This window comes from Marmota monax, unplaced genomic scaffold (assembly GCF_021218885.2).
Source record: "Marmota monax isolate L192 unplaced genomic scaffold, Marmota_monax_Labrador192_F-V1.1 WCK01_AAM20220418_F8-fsc00009, whole genome shotgun sequence".
NCBI lineage: Eukaryota > Metazoa > Chordata > Mammalia > Rodentia > Sciuridae > Marmota > Marmota monax.
This window is the reverse complement of record NW_026694710.1, coordinates 14433692-14453127: the sequence shown is the minus strand read 5'-3', so window position 1 is coordinate 14453127 and position 19436 is coordinate 14433692. Positions and strand designations below refer to the sequence as shown.

The 19436-nt window shown below is 32.6% G+C and overlaps 1 protein-coding gene across 2 annotated transcripts in view; it reads left to right on the top strand.

Moving 5' to 3' along the window:
• Slit2 (slit guidance ligand 2) overlaps positions 1–19436 on the top strand; it is a 341856-nt gene that overhangs the window by 239311 nt on the left and 83109 nt on the right. For both annotated transcript variants that reach the window (XM_046423795.2, XM_046423794.2), the window contains exons 10-11: positions 14993–15064; positions 15552–15623. In XM_046423795.2, coding sequence (XP_046279751.1) covers positions 14993–15064; positions 15552–15623 — 144 coding nt within the window. The remainder of the gene's footprint in view (positions 1–14992; positions 15065–15551; positions 15624–19436) is intronic.

Genomic DNA, 19436 nt, shown 5'->3' with positions numbered 1-19436 from the left:
AAAGATAAAAAACTTTTTTTAAAAAAACTGTTCTATATTTTTAAATTTCTATAATAAAGTAACTACTCTAGTTTATTTGAGCGTAACCTTAGTTTAGAAGATCCACTGCCATTATTTTAAAGTAATGCACATTGAATAGTATGCTCAGAGCTTTGGAGCATAAGTCATAATACTTTGCAAACTCTGAAATCTGTGAAGATTTGACACATAGCCCAAATAACATATGCATGTGATGATAGTATTTGCAGCAAAGTTTTAATTGATGAAATAATACGTTAACTATAAGAACGATTTGTAGATATTTTTTAGTTGAACATTTAAAGAAGTATAAGGTCTGGTTTGGAAAGAGTCACATAATGTTCCTTGAAAGAGAAACATCAGAAAGTAGAGGAAAATGGTAGCAGTGAGTGAAATATTTGAGAGATTGTATAGTTGATCCTAATTAGAGTAATAGGTTCACACTGAGGCATCATAGAAAACAATGTCCAAAGAAAGACAACTGCATCTAATTTTAAAGCTGTGAGATACAGAAGGCTTTTAAGTTCTGTTGGAAAAGAGGAGATATGATGAAGTTGATAGTAAAGAGACGTGGTTTTTGAGTAGGAGAATTGTGTGTTCATCATCTATCCAAGCACGAGGATTATTAAGTAAATAATGGCACCATGAATTTTTCTGAGTTCTTCATTATATGACTAGAAAATTTGATATACAATTTGATAACTTGAAATGAGGTACAAAGTAAAAATGTTATAAGTGATGAACACAAAGTTGAAGTTATTACAGAGGGCAATAAGTAGAGGGCAAGACCCAGTCAGAACACTTCAGCTAATTGCAGGTTTGCCTGCCATATACTGACTCTGAGACAGGGCAAGTTACTTATTGTCTATGAGACTGTTTCTCCATCTGAAACTAAGTGTTCTTATCAGTTTGAAATGAAATCATTAACACATAGAGCTATATATGCTTAGCATATAGTAATTTTTCCATAAATGGTACTTCATTCCTGGAAGCCTTCAGGGGGAGGTAAAACCTGAGTTAAGCCTTGAAAGAACAATAGTGAGTACAAATACAGAGATGATCAAAGGGCTTTCAGAACTAGTAGTTCATCAGGAGCATCACAGTCAGGATAAAAGGACACAATACAATAAAACAGGAATTCAATTTGACATTTGATGTTGGACAGTGTAGAAGAAAATAAAGTTGGAAACAGGTTGCAGCCATTTCATGGAGGGTCTTCGTACTGTTCACATCTTAGACATTACGTGGGACGCATTTAAACACAGGAGTCTTAAGTGAGTCTTTCAGATGATTTGTCTGGTAGCTTTGTGTCAGTGATGTGGCAAAAGAAAGGAATGTAATACAAGGAGGCCTCTTAGGAAGCTGTTACATTGATCTGCAAGAGATGCCGGAGAACAGGAGCTAGTGGGGAACAGGAGGAATAGTGGAATGGAGACGAATACAGTACCTAGTATAGGAGCAGAATTAATGGGAGTTGGCATTTGATGAGATGAGGGAATAATGGAGAAGGATGAACCAAGATGATGCCAGCCTTCCAAGCACAGGTGATGGGGAAGTGGCAGTTCTATCATTGCACGTGAGGAGCTGAGGAGCAAAACCAAACCTGGCAAGGGACGTGAGGGTGGGCTCAACCTGTGAAGTATGGAAGTGCCAATGGCTCTGCTAGAGGTGCTAAAATGATGTGACCTACCTTAGGTCCAGAGCAAGACAAGGACCAGGGGCAAAGATTTTGGAGTAGTTAACCTAACAAAAACAAAGGTGATATTTAAAGCCTTTAAGTGTCTAAAAGAAGAGCAAGAGAAGACCAAGGGCCCACCTACGTCTAGGAAAGGGAAGTGACAGGGAAGGCAGGAGGGGGCCTCCAGGAAAAAAAATGATCTGCTGAGGGAGGCAAGAGACTGCTTCGAATAAACCAAGCTGTGTTCTGAAAAGCAGTCCTGGAATCTGATCAGCATACAGAGGATCTACTTCTAATAGGGTGATAGATAAGTCAGCCACCTTTTCAGAGTGTTAAGAAAGGGAATGTTGAAAATATTGGAGATGGCAGGTGCAGAGAAATTGGAAGAATTTGAGAAAGGATTCTTGGAAAACAATGTTGCTCTGAAGAACAAACTTTTCAAGATGCAGAAACCTGTGATTTTAGAAAATAAGAAAGAAAGAATGGAGTGACGAGGGTGTGAGAGTTAAATAAGATATATATGGGAGCAAGATCTTCTGAACACAAGAAGAAAATGATCAGATACAATCATAGGAAAGGAGAACAAAAGCAGTTTTATAGAGTGACAAAGGAAGAATAAGTTACAGAAGAAATAATATAATGTATTGATAGCAAAATGGAATATTTGAAATGGTTTATCTTAGGCAGTCTGTTTTATTTTTTAATCTCGGGGCTTGTCTTCTACTTAGTATAATCTATAGATTTTATGTAATGGTGGAATTGAGTAGTATGGAAATCATACTAAATAATACATCCCATTGAGTTTGCCCATATTGAGGTGGTGGAGTATCAGATAAAATTACCATGAATTAAATATATGTGTAAAGATGAAAGCATATTTGAAGCTGTAGGTGAATTTTACTTTCCTGATTATTACATTTATCAGCTTTATCAGTAGAGCATCTTAGTAAGAGAACATATTGATCTTTAACACAAATGAGGTACGTTCATTCTCATTTATTATAGCAACATATCTTACTTCCTTAGTGACTTATTTTTCTCATTACTGTTTTACTTTTTATAAGAATAAAGAACATAGGAAAGTTTAATAAAATGGAAATAAAATTATTATATATGACATATTTAATATGCATAAATTCCAGGGTTTTAATACCTGATGAACTGAAAATTATAAACTCCCTTTATACTATTAAAATATTATACTATTAAAATATTTATACTATTAAAATATTTAAATTATATTACACTATTAAAATATTTAAATTATACTATTAAAATATTTAAATTATCAGTAGTAGAATTCCTTTATTTCATGTCATCAGATTTTTTTAAATAGTGAATTCTTTTTCTGTTGTGTGGAATATCTATTTTTGCAGCTTTCTCATAATTCTAAAAAAATGTATGTATTTTATGTACTGTAGAGAAGTGATCAACTCTTATAAATCTAGGTACATAATCATGAGAGTCTTTATTTTTCTTTTTCATGTTTTCAACTACAGAACCATTCTGTGGCACCTGCTAAAAAATTATTTGTTAAGCCATAGAAGAAAAATATTCTTTTAAAGACAAAATTTGAAGAAGGAAAAATAGAAAGAGGCTAACATGTGTCTAATAACTTCCATGTAGAACGCTACACAAGCATCATATAATTTCAGCTTCTCATTGTCCTGTTATGGACTGTTTATGAAATTAAATTAAGTTAAATAGAGAAAATAATGCAGAAGAATGTGTTAGAAAACAACTGGTAGATTTATCCACAAATCCTCTTTATACTGATGATTGTGCCTTGGTCTAGGATCTGCCTTCCTATTTGTGGACTAAGAATCTGATTTTGACTACACTTAATTATCACATCTTTTAATTATATATTTATTTTGTGGTTATTTTTTAGCATCTGCCTTCATTGCTAAACTATAAGCTCTATGAAGCCAGAAACTAGTTTGATTCTGATCACCACTGAATACCCATCAACAGATTTAGCACCTTCGTGCATGGTAGACACTTGATAAATATTTGATTAATACCTATTGGATGAATGGATAATTTTAAAATTTAATTAAACATTTAGCGTGGGATTTATCTTGAAAAGATATAGCTATACTAATATTAATACATAAAACTATAAGAAACAGCCTATTATCTCCCTGCAACAAAGTTGTACTTTAGAAGGATTAAAGCAGTAAGAGAAAAGTTATACAAATAAAATGTTTAATAGCATTAGCTTAAATGGGGCCTGGATATTGAAAATTAATTAAGTTCACCCATTCCCCATAAGGGTTTGGATTCCACTCTTTACATGTTTCCAATATTCTTTTTCTTTACTCTGAGCTGACCAATTCAGCTTTTAATCACTATGCTTCTTCTTCAGATATGAATCAAATTTAACCATACAAATGAGTCTTGGCCATCTTTCTCTAAAGTCAAATTTTCTCTCAAAGCAGACTATAGACCTTTATTTCAAATCTCTCAATCTCTCAAACATTAACCTCTTCCATTTTGGTGTGTGTGTGTGTGAGAGAGAGAGAGAGAGAGAATGAAAAAAGTTAGGAAATCAGATAGATGAAGAAGTTGTTAGTCAAGTGGCTAAACTGTCTTCCATTTTAGATTTACCTGACCACAAAGCCTACCTTTCTGGATCCCAGTATAAAAGAAAGGCAGACTAAACTTGGTCTTTGTGGGAAAATGTAAAAGAGAAAACTGAAAAAGTCACAAAGAGAGAAAGATCAAAACTTAGAAAAACTGAAGGGGAGAAACTTTTAAGAAAGTTACCTAGCAAAACTGAGATCTGTTTCTTTTCACTTCATATCCATAAGCTATGATAATAATGTCATCTTTCTTATTCTCTGCATTTCTCGAATTTTCTCGGTATTGACCATACCACAGTTGAATTTGATATTTTTGATTAATGTCAAACTCTCCTACTAGACAGCAAGCTTGATGTGGGCAGTACCATGTTACTTTTTCTCACCGCTTAATGCACCAGTACTTCTCAAAGTGTGAGTTGAGATACGGACAGTGTTGACAGCAGGTGGGAGGAGTCTTGGGCCCACCATCTGGAGATCTCCTGAGTCTCTGTTTTTCATAGTTAAAAAAAATGACAAAGGAATATGAATCAAATGAAGAGAGCGTAAATAGGGAAAATGTGTAATGTAAGATAAAATTAGGCATAAATAAAGATAATGTTTTTGCCCTGGAATCTTCCTATCACTTTGCTGCTTTAAACTCTTCTGGTGAAAACCTGTTCTCAAAGGGGTTGAGTGCCTCAGGCAAGTCCGGACACGGTCAAGTCCGTGGCAACAGAACCCTTAATAGCAAATTGATTCTCTGTGTATCAAACTTTTAATTCCTTCAATAACATTTTGAGGCGTTAAGATTTTATATACAGGCACTGGACTGTCATAAAGCAGACATTTTGTTCTCTTCAATCCAGGGATAGACTTTTCTGTGGCATAGCACCTTTTTAAAGTTGTTCTACAGAAATTCCGTAAATCGTGGAAAATACTTAGTGAGAATGTGGGTTGTGATAATGTAGCAGGGCTTATTTACTCTGCGGCTGCTTTTGTTTCTGGCTGGGAAGCCACAGTTTTTTGTTGGTTTGTTTTGGTTTCATTCGTCTGAGAGATCAGGGAAAACTTCAAATTATGGGAAGGGGCAGAATTATGGGAAGCAAACTTCTCAGGCCTAGGTCTTTGGCATTCCTTCTAATGTCTTCAAAGATGCCTTACAGATTTTGAGAAGTTATAATAATTTTATTGGAGGTGCAAATCAAATGGATAAAATGTCAAGGGAATTCACTTACCCTATTACACTACTGCAATAGTAAAGAAGGCTCTTGAAAGAGACTCCTAATGATGGTGATTAAATATGAGCTTTGGGGGTACTTTTATTCTTTTTCTATACTCTAGATCATCATATGTATAATTAAAAAGCAATGAAAATAGCAGAGTTTCTTGAACACTCATATGATTACAACAAATTATGATACTGAAGACAACTTTAGAAACTTTCTTCTTCTCCACTTTTGTCCAAATATTTCCTCTTATATATGTTTAAACCTTTTGCAGGCTATTTATGCATTTATACTTTCTGAAATACTGACTCCATACTTCTATTAAACAAAATCTAATTTGGAGTCCATACATTTAAATGTGTTCAGACTATCTATATGTAGGAGTGTGCAATTTAGATTTGATCAACCTTTCCATTCTGTATTGACTGATTTAAAATAATTACAAATATGAGATCAAGCATGAAGTTTTAATTGTTTAGTGTGCACTTAACAAAGTTCCACCTAATTGCACAGCTATCATGCTATGTAACTAGTTGTCTTTATTTTAATTATTCAGATTTTTAAAAATAAATCTTAAATGTAAATATGCTATACAGTTTGCCTATTTTTATAGTATATGTACAATAATTTGACTTTACTATTCATACAATATTGATAAAATATTTAATTAAAGCAAATTATATAAAAATTTTTAGGTATATTGGTATGAAAAAAGCAGGGTATCATCTAAGTTTGCTTGGTTAGTTAGGTTGATAATTTCCAAGTGAAAGTGTTTTCACTATGAAAAGATTTTTCCCTACAAAAATATTTAAAAAGTAATTTTAAAATATTTTAAAAAGTGTTTCTATGCAATGGAAAGTAACTTTATGGTAAAGGAAATTAGGGTAATTCTATTTCCATGCACAGTTATTCTAGTGCACTTCATTCCTGGAGCCCTTTTTAGCAATTTGCAGCTTTACTGTATCCTCAGACTTAGGGTTCTTCTGATCTACTCATCTAATTGCCCAGCCTAGAATATGGCTTTGGCGTTATGTATTTTACACTACTGTGCTGTTCAGATTAACTAATATCAAAAACTCTCAATATTTATGTTTATTAGAAATACATATAGCACTTTTTAAAAGTCTTGCATCATAATTAACACCTTCTTTACGGAAAAAAAATTTGCAAAAAATGTGATATGTTCATTTGACTTCCTACTGAAACAGAATGTGGGAAATTATGTATTCTTTAAAGATTATCAGAAAACTTTTTATTTGGGGGGGGGGTTGGAAAATAGTTTTGTTAGTGTTTTATGTCAATTTGTCTTCAGAGAAGTAGGGAATTGGAGTTACAGTATGAAACTTTGCTTTGAGTTTCTCACAACAGCAGAAACTAGGTAGTATTCACTAAGTACAATAAAAGGGCTAGTTATTTTTCTATTGAATCATATATCATTTTTCATAGAAATATTATTAAATAAGTAATCTTAGCATCAAAATAAAGCCATAATTAATATGTATGTGCAAGTCAATATATTTTAACCATGATTAAGTGCACACATATAATTAGAAAAACAAAATAGTAATATTTCATTACAGATATTTTTATGAGTAGTCATAAAGTCATTTTATGTAAAATAAACCTTTCACACAAATATTATTCACCATTATCTTTATTCTTTCATGATTTTGTATTATGTTTTCTGAAATTTTCTTATTGTGATTTCATCAGAAGGACCCAGAAAAAGACATAATAACTTACCTTTCTACAAAATACAAAGCACCAATTCACTATTTAGCATCAAAAAGAGAGCCCTGTAGTATGTTCCCGCAGAACAAACATGTCTCATTATTTGTAGTTATCGGTAGCCATACAAAGCACTACGATTTTGATAATTCCACAATGAAATTGTGTACGGAAAATTAGTTTTGCATATTGAATTCTACTTCTAGGTCCATAAGCCTTAGTTGATTTTGCTAGTAATCACTAGAGTATTATTTTAGCAGAATTCTCAAATTTATATGCATATTTTGAGCAATCTTTAATTGACATTTAAAGAAATAGTTGAATAATTATTTTTAAGTGTCTGTATATATCCACTACCTGCAAAGAAACTCTTTTTATTAAAACTTTGTACTTATGATAAGAAAATTATTTTATATATGTTTTTCTCAACTTATTTCTTATTTATAGCTAATTTCACAAAAAGTTACATGTATACTATATATATATATATATATTACATATGTATATCATACATACACACAGATGCTTGCATGCATTTTTGTTGATTTGGATGATCATTTATTTAGAAAGTTATAATGACTTTCATATGAGAAACTGAATCAAAATTTTATAATATTTATTAAGTGAAAATGAGTCTAGTGAAATTACAAATGAAATGGAGGGAAGGGCATACAAAAATGACAAGGGCAGCAATTAATGTGCCCAATAGAAATGAAAATCCCAATTAGTTTCTCTTTAGAAGTCCAAAGAGAATTGGGCATACTGGTACATGTCCGTAATCCCAGCCACTCAAGGGGCTGAGGCTGGAGGATCACGAGTTCAAGGCCAGGCTCAACATTTCAGTGACACCCTGTCTTAAAATAAAAAATAAAAAAGAATAGGGATGTAGTTCAGTCATAGAGCACCTGTAGTTTCATTCCCCAGTACGAGGGAAAAATAAAAATAAAATAAAAGAAGAAAAAAGTTCAAACAGTCTGATGAGTACTAGTGCAGTATAAGAAAAACTGGTAGACAAGTAGCATTTAAAAATATATACATATTTGAATGCCTACTCTGCATCAAATACCATGAGTGAAAGGACACAGTCTCAACCTTCAAAATATCAACAGTCCTGACAATTGAAGCTTTACACAGACAAGATTTTTAAAACTATATAAGAAGTCATCATGCACATGGAACATAGAGAAAGGAAAACCATGCTCTGTCTGGAACAATTGAGAAACCTTCAGGTTTGAGGATATGTTTTACAATCAGAGAAACTAGCTTTCCAGGGAAAGATCCTGTGTAAAATTCCAGGAAGGTGAGAGAGTTGTGTGAGTTTGGGGGAAATTAGAAGTTTGCAGTTGTTAAAATATGAGTGGAAGCTGAATCTGTGAGAAGAACTGATCCAGAGATGACTCCATGAAAGAAGGGTTGGCGCAAGAGAGTAATATGATTAGATTTGCTGGTTAGAAAAACCACTGAAACCTGGGGCAGGGAGAGCAGGTTGGAGGAAGGGAGCCCACCCAGAGTGCCTTGGCCACAGTCTCTACACGGGATAATGAAGGCAGACTTGAAAGCAGAGGAGATGGGAAGTTATTACCGAAGGTGATTCTATCACTATTGTAGTTGATCCCCTAAAACTTCTACAGGAAAAAAAAAAGGAAACCTCTCACATATAAAATGCAAAATGTGTCGATTTTGTCATAAAATGAAGACATCTGGGGTACAAAGTGTTGCTCAATCTTAGAATGAATGAAATTGTCGTTTATTTTTTAACAATTATGTTACAGATGTATGGTTCATCAGCTAGAAAGACTAAGTTAATTCCAATGCTACTCACGATCACAGTATTATCTAGATTGAGGAAAAAGGTAATAGATAATTTGAATAATTTGAAGAACTTAGTGCAGAGATGGAAGAGAATGGAGACTATTACCGGCTCGTTGAGTGATAAGTACTTTTTAAAATGATATAAAAATAATTTACAAATGTTTTAAAAATGAAAACAATTAACACATGTGAGACTTAGCTTAGTGCCTAATTCATAGTTAAGTGTCCAATATGTTGTAGTTATTTATGGAAAAATGAAAACAGAACTGTTGTTTTTATTTCTTAAATTGATAAAAAAAATTGTATGTGAAAACTGTGTTATTGACATTATGAGTCTATAGTCTATCCTTAATTTGGTGAATCCATTTGTTTTTGCGGTAAATCTAAACAATTTGATTATGTATGCATATATGTTTGCATTTAAATATGTGTCCACAGGTATACTTGTGTGGGCATTTTAATACCTATTCAGAAAGTGTGTCTGCCTTCACACACAAACACACGCCTGTATACACATGCACATGTGCACAAACATGCAAATCTACACACATTTTTTCCCTGGGGTAAATGTTTAAAGACCCAAAGAAAAAAAGAGGTCATTTCTCTTCTATGAAATTGTCAACCGAATTTACGCTCAAGCAAATATATTCTAGAATGACATCAGAAGAAATAAAAAAGATTAAGGAAATGGATAATTTTCAGGAACAAGTCATCCCAAGATAGGGATGACTGATAATCAATTAGTATGGACACAGTCCTAAGGCAAAAATGCTAGCTGTATGCAAAGCATGTCCCTCTGGAGGCCAATATTCACTCAGCTGTTGAAGATATTTATTAAACTTAGAATGTTCTGGAGACTGCTATAAGAAAAAAATAATATTATGCTCTAAAATATGCTGGGTCCTTCTATATAGGGACATATGAAGAATTTCAACAACATGCATTTACTACTAAAGTTGGAAGTAACTTTCCAGAAATATAATGTGCCTACTTTGGAATTATTATAACTAGGTAAGAGGATCCCTAATGTTAAAGGAATACTGATGTTTCTTCCTTTTTCAAATGCTGGGCTGAGGTTTTCTATGATGAAAATATATTGGCTACATTGAGCAATTTAAGATTCAGAAGCTGAAGTCATTGCACCTCCCCTCCCCTCGCCCCATTAAATTCATGTTCTATTCTCTGGCAGCTGTTTTTGCCATTTATGTTAAAAGCAGATGGAGAAAATGCAAAGAACTGTCAGTTTTATTGCCATGTATAATCAGCATCTGGGCTGTATGTTTCAGACACAATCAATCTAAATTCATATTTTACTGGGTTTGTAAAAACTTTCTGAGCTTCTAAGACAGTCTTCAAATTATAGAAAGTGTTACAGTTTAATCATGTTGATCATAGAAATTAGAAATAGTGTGTATTGTAAGTACATGTGTACATGTTTAATATATAGTTATCTGCAAAATTGTACTTCTAATTGGTTTAAAAATATTTGTTTGGAACCACACATATTTATTTCACATTAGAGAACAAATCACGAAATAGCTTTTTTCTTTTATGTAAAAGTATGTGTTGCTAATATATGTTGTAGATATTTTAATCATATAATGCTATATATTATGTATATTTATATATGAATACACATATTCTCAAATTTTAATTATTTTACTAATTTTATGGTGAAAAATGCCATGTATTTTTTTACATCTCATGTACTTTTTACCAAAACATTATGGTAAACTCTGTTTTCTCCATATTTCACAAAGAGATGCTAAAATAGAGAGAAAGAAAAAAGCTTTTATAACTAATCAATGACAGGTTCAGAATTAATCCAAGTCTACATAAGTCCAAATCTTATACTTCTAATCATTAAGGAAAATAAGTTAAAAATTTACATGTAAACACATATAAAAAGCATTTAAAGAGGTATTAAGAAGCACTGTGGAAGATTTAGCATGTAAACTCTATTTTTTTTTCAGTTTCTCAAAATAGTTTGAATTGAAAATAATGTGTAAGAATTTAATGCTGTGACCTGAGAGTATAATTTAAAATAGAATAATGTTGTTTAATATCTTATAATAATTTTTAGAATTAGTTTGGGATTTTTTAAAATTGCCCACTCATAGTATGTGTCTATGCCTTACTGGTGTGAGATCTGCTCACTAATAGCCACTATAGAGAACTTTATAAGCCACAGAAAACTTCAGTCCACATGTGGCCGAATTGGAATTCACTGGGTTGAACAATGTACCTGCTGTGTTCCCAGGATTAAAGCAGAGGGATAGTACATGATTTTCCATTGTTTATAATCTTTGAAATACAACTAGAAAGTGCTATATTGAAATTGCTTCTCATTCTTTAGGAACTGTAAATGTACAAAATTGTTACTATAAAATAACAAGAATTAAAGAGCAAGAGAGAAAAATATATGGATGGGAAAGGGGAAGGACATACATAACACATATGAGGTTTTTTTAATGAAGTAATTAGAAAACTGTCTTCGCTTTCTCATCTCATTGAGAAGGCAACTAAAATTTCCTTCTAATTTTGATGAAGCTCTAACAGTCATTGCATTGATTTTATATAGACAGTATATAAACATATAAGTAAATAATTATGCATATATGTATACAATGATAAAATATTTTTAATTTGATGACATAAATTCTTAAACAAAGAGGTTCTGATCACATTGACATGAAAAAGTCTTCTTTGTAGTATCAATACATGGAAGTTCCTCTTATTCACTTGCTAAATCTATTTTTACTTTCAAAATCAAAATACTGTCTTTTCTCCAAAGAATTGGCATTTGGAAGGCTTTAAATTGGGTGGAGGGCAGGCTTTATCCTCAGCATGCAAATATATCTTAGCCATTATACTATCTGTTTTTGTAACCTTGGAATGCTTTTAATTAGATTCTTCATGGAACAATGGATTCAAATTTGCACTCTCTAAAATTCAGCAGATTTTTGCCATTAAAGCAGAAGATTAGAGGATAGCAAAACTAGCTCTGCTTTTTTTTTTTACCTTAACCCAAAACTTGAATGTTTCTTATTTTTTATATTAAACACTTTCCTCTCTTTTATTGTAGGGTGATGAGTGTTATTTATAGTTTACAAAATATATTCTAAAGTTCTCATAATGAGAAAGAAAAATACTTTATTCTAAAATCCTTAAAGTTTTTCTTAAAGAAGAGACAACAGGCATTTTGCAATTTTTAAAATTTGTTTGACATCTGTCGTTAGTAGTATATTTTCCTACTTGAGAATCTTTCTCTTGGAATGAAGCATGCAATTATGTTTTTTTTTCCTTAATGGACTGCTGAGACAGTGTAATAAAAAAACAATTAGCTGCTGAGTCAGTTTAAATAACAGTATAAGTTTTTCTTCAAATACTTTTCCTGAAAAAGTGTGAAAATAAATAGATAATAAAGAAAAGAAAGCAAATACATTGTACATGCCATCGCTTTGCTTTCTATTAGGTATATTGTAAGTGAAGCAATTTTCAACCTAAAGATGAAATCATGGTACATTGCAATGATACATACAGCAGTAATATATTATGTTTGAAGTATTACTTTTGCATACTGCTTCATTATACATTCTCTTTGTTTTATAGCATTTTCAGTATGCATTTTCTATAAAAACTGGCCGTACTCATCATATATATATGTTTGTTACTTTAATAGGGATATATATCAATATAATTAACTAAGTTAAACATAAATTATTGTAACAACATGTATTTAATTGCCAATAGAATAATGATTGAGTGGTCATTATAATTATGCTATGGTCAGAGACTGTGACATAATAAATGCCTTTTAAATTTTCCAAGAAAGACCTGGAGTCATATTAAATGGTAGTATTAGTATTAGCTTGTCCATATCTGTGAATTCAAGATATTTACATTTCAGAAGTCTCAGTACTGAATGTAGCATTTTGAAACAAAAACTTGTATTGAAGAATCATCTTTGAAATCTAACTGAAAATTCAGACTCTTTATCAATAAAACCTCCATGATGATCTGAATATGTCTGCTTTTGATCTGGGTTTCCAGTTATACAAGAAACACCAATTATTTGTAGGGTTAGAGAATGAATGAAGGACAATTATCAGTGGTTTTTTTTAAAGATTATTTTCAAGGATCTGAAATGGTATTTATAAAAAGTAACTGTGCAATCAAATTGTATATTGCTTTTAAAGAAATCTACTACTCACTAAGAGGTCATAATTTTTCCTCATGATAGCACTGTGTTATTGTGAACAGATCTTTAACACATTGATATGAAGTTTCATGGGCTGAGATTCAGAGAAAGTCTCTTGGTCAACTGTATTCCATCTAGATCTTATGCTCTTTGTATTTTTATTGATTAAGTTTTAAACTTCTTAAAATTTAACTATAAGAATGGATCAAGGCAAAAAAAAAAAAAGCTTCTCTAAACCATCTATTTAAGACATACTAATCAATAATGGAATAGTGAAATGATTTAGACACTCTTTGCTATATTTAAAGCTTTAGAAAAATGTCCTCTTTCTTAAGATCCAGATAAATAATGCAGATGCAAATCCATATTTTCTTCAGATGATTGTTTTCTTGTCTCCTGAGGTAAATTTGCCCCTTGAGATGTAACAACCTGTTGAGCAGAAAAAAAAAATGCATGTAAAATAATATTTAAATGCACACATATATACACAAAATAAATATGTACCCATATTTATTTTTATTTATGTGTATGTAAATATATATTTTTAATCCAGGCAAGAGAATATAGGATGTGTCAGGTCGTTCAAGAGGAGGGTTTAATATAAGGAATAGGTTCAAGAGTTGTACATGGGTGACGCAGGGAAAAAAAATTCCCAAGACCATAAAGACCAAAGAAGAAGGTAGTGTTAACAAGTTAGGAGGTGAGTGAGGCAGGAGCTGAAATTAAGAAGAAGAGGAGGTGAGTGCTGTGAGTTTTCTTAGAGGAATGGAGGAATTCTTAGGCTTTTGTCCCCCACCCTTCACTCTTCCACTAGTGCCTACCACATGCTAAATGTCACGGAAGGCCAGTTGGCCAGTGAACCTGGGCTGTGTGGTTCACTGCAGTGAGCACAACAGAAGAGACAAAGAGGATGGGAAATGTGTTGAGGATGTTTATATGGAAGGAATGAGGTTAAGAGGAAACATCATTTGATAAAAAATATTTACCAAGTGACTTAATGAAATCATATTGGTGTCTTTCATAATTAGATGCATAAATTCTTAGCTTTCTGTGATAGTAAGATCATAGAGTAGAAGATACCACAGAGCTATTTTCAAATCTGTAATTTTAGTGTATCATAAAAATTCTTTGGTTGTGTTTCAATGCACATTGCTGCCTTGGTTTTTATGTGAATTGTTCACATAATGAATCGACCAGAGTCCAAATTGTCTCACTGAAAATGTCTATAGCATTTACGGGTTTAAAATTTAAATTGTTGCCTCCTAAATAGCTTCAAAGTTACTTTTGTGACTATAACAATTTTTTCAACCTATAATTTTATTTTTTTTTGGTATGAAAACAGGGGGGTTTATAAAATTTAATATTCAACCGTAACTTCTTTTGTGGAAGAGTTATGCTTATCTCTAAAGGTATATCATATACATATGATATATATAACTGCATATTTCTCTTATATGTATGTTATTAAAATGTCCCCCATGCTCGTTTCTTAAAATTGCTTCCTTTTTTATATAGAATCCAGTTACAAATGATAACCTGTGATGCCTAAAAATTTGAATAGTTTTATTATTTTTTAAATTGTCTTATTTTTAATTTCAATCTTGTTCCACATTTAGGAGATAGCACAAATAATTTTAGAGGAAAAAAGAAAATGTCCTCAAGAAAAGCACTTTTAGTGCTTTACCTCTTGGCATGGATCCTGAGCTTGATGTAACATATCTGAAAGTTCATGTTTCCATTTAAAAATTGGGTTTTTTCATTGCAGACGTTTGGAACAGAACTCAATCAAGGTCATTCCTCCTGGAGCATTCTCACCATATAAAAAGCTTAGAAGAATGTAAGTGGACAACATTGTAGAACACATATAATTATTAAAATGATGCAAGTCATGACCATGCAAGAAAATCGATGTATGAATATTGGATGGTTTGACAACTTAAATATTAAGTGATGTAATCTTCTGATTGCTAGTCCAATAATAACATTTTGAACTCAAATAAGTAGACCATGTAATTTTAAAATTCTAGGTCATCTAGCATATTGATTTACACAAGTGTGAATGTATGCTGATAGTATGCAAATTCTTAGATGCTTTATTATCAAAATAAGACTTGGAAATCATAATGATAATTTAAGCAAATAGCAGATGGTTGGTTAGAAAAAGTTATTGTCTTTGAATTCAGAATTCTTGTCGTTTAATATTGCAAACTTTATACATGCAATGATAGGTGCAAACTAACATACAAAAAACATAAATAGCCTTCTCCTACAGTAAACTTCACTGACATCTGTTTAATTTAACCTAACCTCATTTCTGATCTTAGTGACCTGAGCAATAATCAGATCTCTGAACTTGCACCTGATGCTTTCCAAGGACTGCGTTCTCTGAATTCACTGTAAGTATAGATGGCTTTGTTGAGAGAAGCAGAACCTACCAAAAAATGGTTGCATTTTTTAAATTTAGGCATGACAAAAATACTATCTTAAATTTTTGTTATTAATTATTAATGATTAATACTATTATTATTAATATTTCATCATTTTCATTGAGAACTTCCCCCTGTCATTAAAATTAGCCCATTTTGGGGATAACTTATAGTCCGATAATTTGCTAACAAAACAAGAGTAAAGTGCTCCTTTTTTGGACAACTTTATTCTCTCAAAAATAAAGGGGAAAATATTTATTTTGAAGGAACTACTGTATTTGTGGTCTCTGAACATTTAGGCTCTGTTGCTAGGTTATTGCTCCTTTTAGATGATGCTCGATGTCTTGCTGAGAAAGGGGTAAGGGGATGACCAGAGAGAGCTGCCCTCCTCTCCTGCTGTATCACCTTCAGGTTTCCCCGAAAGAAGGAATTTTAATCTCTGAAAGAACAAAGATAAGAAAGAATTGGGGCTTGTTAATGTCAAGCAGACTTTCAGGGAGATAACCATGCAAATTAAAGATGATCTAAAATAAATTCATAAATATGCTATTCCTTCAAACTGGTAAAAGCTTTTAGAAGTCCAGCAAGTAAAATAACCTTTCTATCAAATTCTAGTTTCCAAGTGGAGGCTGGCTTGCTTCCTATTGTTGAGTATGTGCTTAGAGAAGGGGTCTCACTGATGTAAATTACTGCCAACCAGTTCAGAATTTCAAGAGTAAGGGGGAACCAGTTTCAATACCATGACACATTGTGCAAGTCCCAGAAGAACACCTCAAGCTGGTGGAACACTTTCCTCTCTCTGACAGCAATGGGAGAGAAGACAGGCTTATCTGGGCACATGGATGTTCAGGATGTTGTTCTGCCCGGAAAGCTGCAGTTTTCTTGGCAAAAAGAAGATGGAAAACTTCTCAAATTCATTTGTGTTCCTTTTATGACATTTGGAGATTTGGTTAGAGGAAGCTCAAGGTGAGAGGAATAGTAGTTGGCAGAAAATACAAAGTATAGTCGTGTACTGCTCTCAGGGTGGGCTGGCAGGTTATTAAATAAAAAATTTAATTATAAAACTCAATCAGTTAGATTGTCCAAAGAGAGCTGTGTACCTAGTAAGCAATACTACCCCCAGCCATGGGGAAGGACAGAACAAAGTCAAATGGCTGTAATGGTTCCTGGTCCTTCAAGTATCTGTGCTTCAAAGACAACCATTAAATGTCAAGAAGGAGACTAACCAGTGGAGAATTCTTATTTCTATCTGTTTTCTTGCAGAGTTTACTCCTAAACTTTATTGCCTTAATAATATTTCCTCTTTTCACATTTGTTTAACCCCTTGCCAACTATCATTGTTCACTTTTGTCTCCCAAATTCTTTAGGGGTCCATGTGTAAGATGTTTGATTGCTATATTTACATTTCCTACAGTCTTTTCCTGGATTAATGTTAAGGGTTCTGACCAGCATGTTGCATTTCCTTATTTGAGATTCTATGAAAACGTAAATGTAGTATCTTAATTTTATCTTCTGCCTTCTCTTTACTGTACTCTTTTAAAGTTGCATAATATTATACTTTTCAAACATATATATCATTGTTTTTAATTTATAAGTATAGCACTCTTTTTTTATTGGTGCACCACAATTATACATGATACTGGGTTTTATCATGCCAATATTCAAACAGGCACGTGATATAACTTGATCAATCTCATCTCCCAGTACCTTCTCTTTCCATTTCCTCCTTCCTTCCCCTGATCTATTTGCTCTACTATACTGGATCTATCTTTATTATTGTTGTTACTATTATTTTTAGTGCATTATAATTACATATGCATATAATTAGGATACATGGACATAGCATAATATGGTAGATTTTTTTGTTTTCCAACACTTCCCCATGTTCTCTCCTCATTCCCCTTTCTCTGCTTTACTGGTCTCCCTTGAATTTTCCAGAGATCCTATTTTTTTAACTCCCTTTCTTGTTTTTTTCTCTAGCTTCCACATAGGAGAGAAAATCTTTGACTATCTGAGTCTGTTGTTTTTTTTTTTTTTTTCACTTAGCATGATGTTCTCCAGTTTCATCCATTTACCAGCAAATGATATGATTTCATTCTTCTTTATGGCCGAATAAAACATCATCGGGTATATATGCCACATTTTCTTTATCCATATTTTCTTTATCATGGTCTATTGATGAGCACCTATTTGGGGCCCATAACTTAGCTATTGTGAATTTTGCTGTTATGAACATTGGTATGCAAGTATCACTATAGTATGCTGATTTTGTTGTTTAGGATTAATACCAAGAGTGGGATCATAGGTTAGCTCTGTTCCTATGCTTCTGAGGAATCTCAAATTGGACCATAAATATTTTTTTCAGGAAAGGCAGTTTATAGATTTCTATGTTGGACATTTTTTTTTTCTCTTCAGTAGTTCTGTCTTCTGCCAGTTTTCAACAAGGCAGGAAAATACAGACTGGACAGGATCAGTTGCTGTCTCCTGCTACCTTAATGTTTAAACCCATTAGTGTTTACCTGGGCCTAGCTTTCTAAATTTTCCTTCTAATAGCAGCTACAAAAGCAGCCCTAATATTTCCCAATTGTTCCAAAGGACCATTGAAAAAATCTCTATCAGCATAGTTGTGCCTTACATGTAGTAACTTAATGTAAGCCATGCATAAAGAAACTAGAGAAGCTACCCAGGTGTTATTCTTTGCATTTGGATGTTATTATCCAAATCCCCTCACTTATTTTTTTTTCAACTGAGATAAATTTCTATCTTTCAATTTATTTCTAAATTTTCTTTCCCTCTTTAAATTGTGGCACAATTTCTCACTGGTCTTCTTGAAGAAGACTACCGCCCATTTTCACTGTTCTGGTCATTGGATTTTTATATTTTTGATTCATTTTCCTTGGTGTCATTTTGATTCCATTACTGTTGGGGGGAAAACCCTTACCTACTATTCCTATACTTTTTTTGTAAAGAAATCTCATTTCCTTCACATTTTTATTATAATAGTTTTCTAGTTGATAGGTCATATACCAACGACATCCATACATTAGATTTCCTACATCCTTACGTATTTTCCTTCTCTTTTTCACCATGTACTTATTTTGTCTCATTAACAATGGATGTTTATTAGTTTTTTAGCATGGTCTTTAAGAAAACAGATATTTGTTGGAGAACAAATTTCATGGTATAATTATGAGACCACTCCTATCAGTCCTCCTCTCAGTCTCTGTCGCCCACAATAGAAGAAAATGACCCAAGTAACAAATGACTAAAGCATTCATCCCTCGACTTTTATGAAGTTTCCCACAATTTATATGCATCTTTGTTTTCTTTTAAATCTCTACAGATTCAATATGTGAATCTCAGTATTTAAAACTACTCTTTTGGGTTGCTTTTAGAAGCCACACCTATTCATCTCAATCATATCAGTGCCTCATGTGTGGGCAAATGATGGACATACAAAAATCATAGCTGGATTCAATTTAGTTGAACATCACATTTAAAATCTAGCAAAGCTACTGGCACATGAAAGAGCATGGTGTATGTTGTGGAGTGAATTAATGAAATGGCATTGAATTGAATGTCCTGAATTGGTGTCATCTGCTTATTTGTGTCCCCTACGGCCCCTTCTGATCCTATTTTTGACCTCAAGGTATACATTTGTTCATGCTTTCTTTACCTTTTCTTAAATTCCTTTCCACTTTTTCCCTAACAACATAGAAGTCTCCCTTTTGTTCTTATATTTTTTTAATTGCTTTTTTCTCTATTTCTTTTATCTTCCTAAAA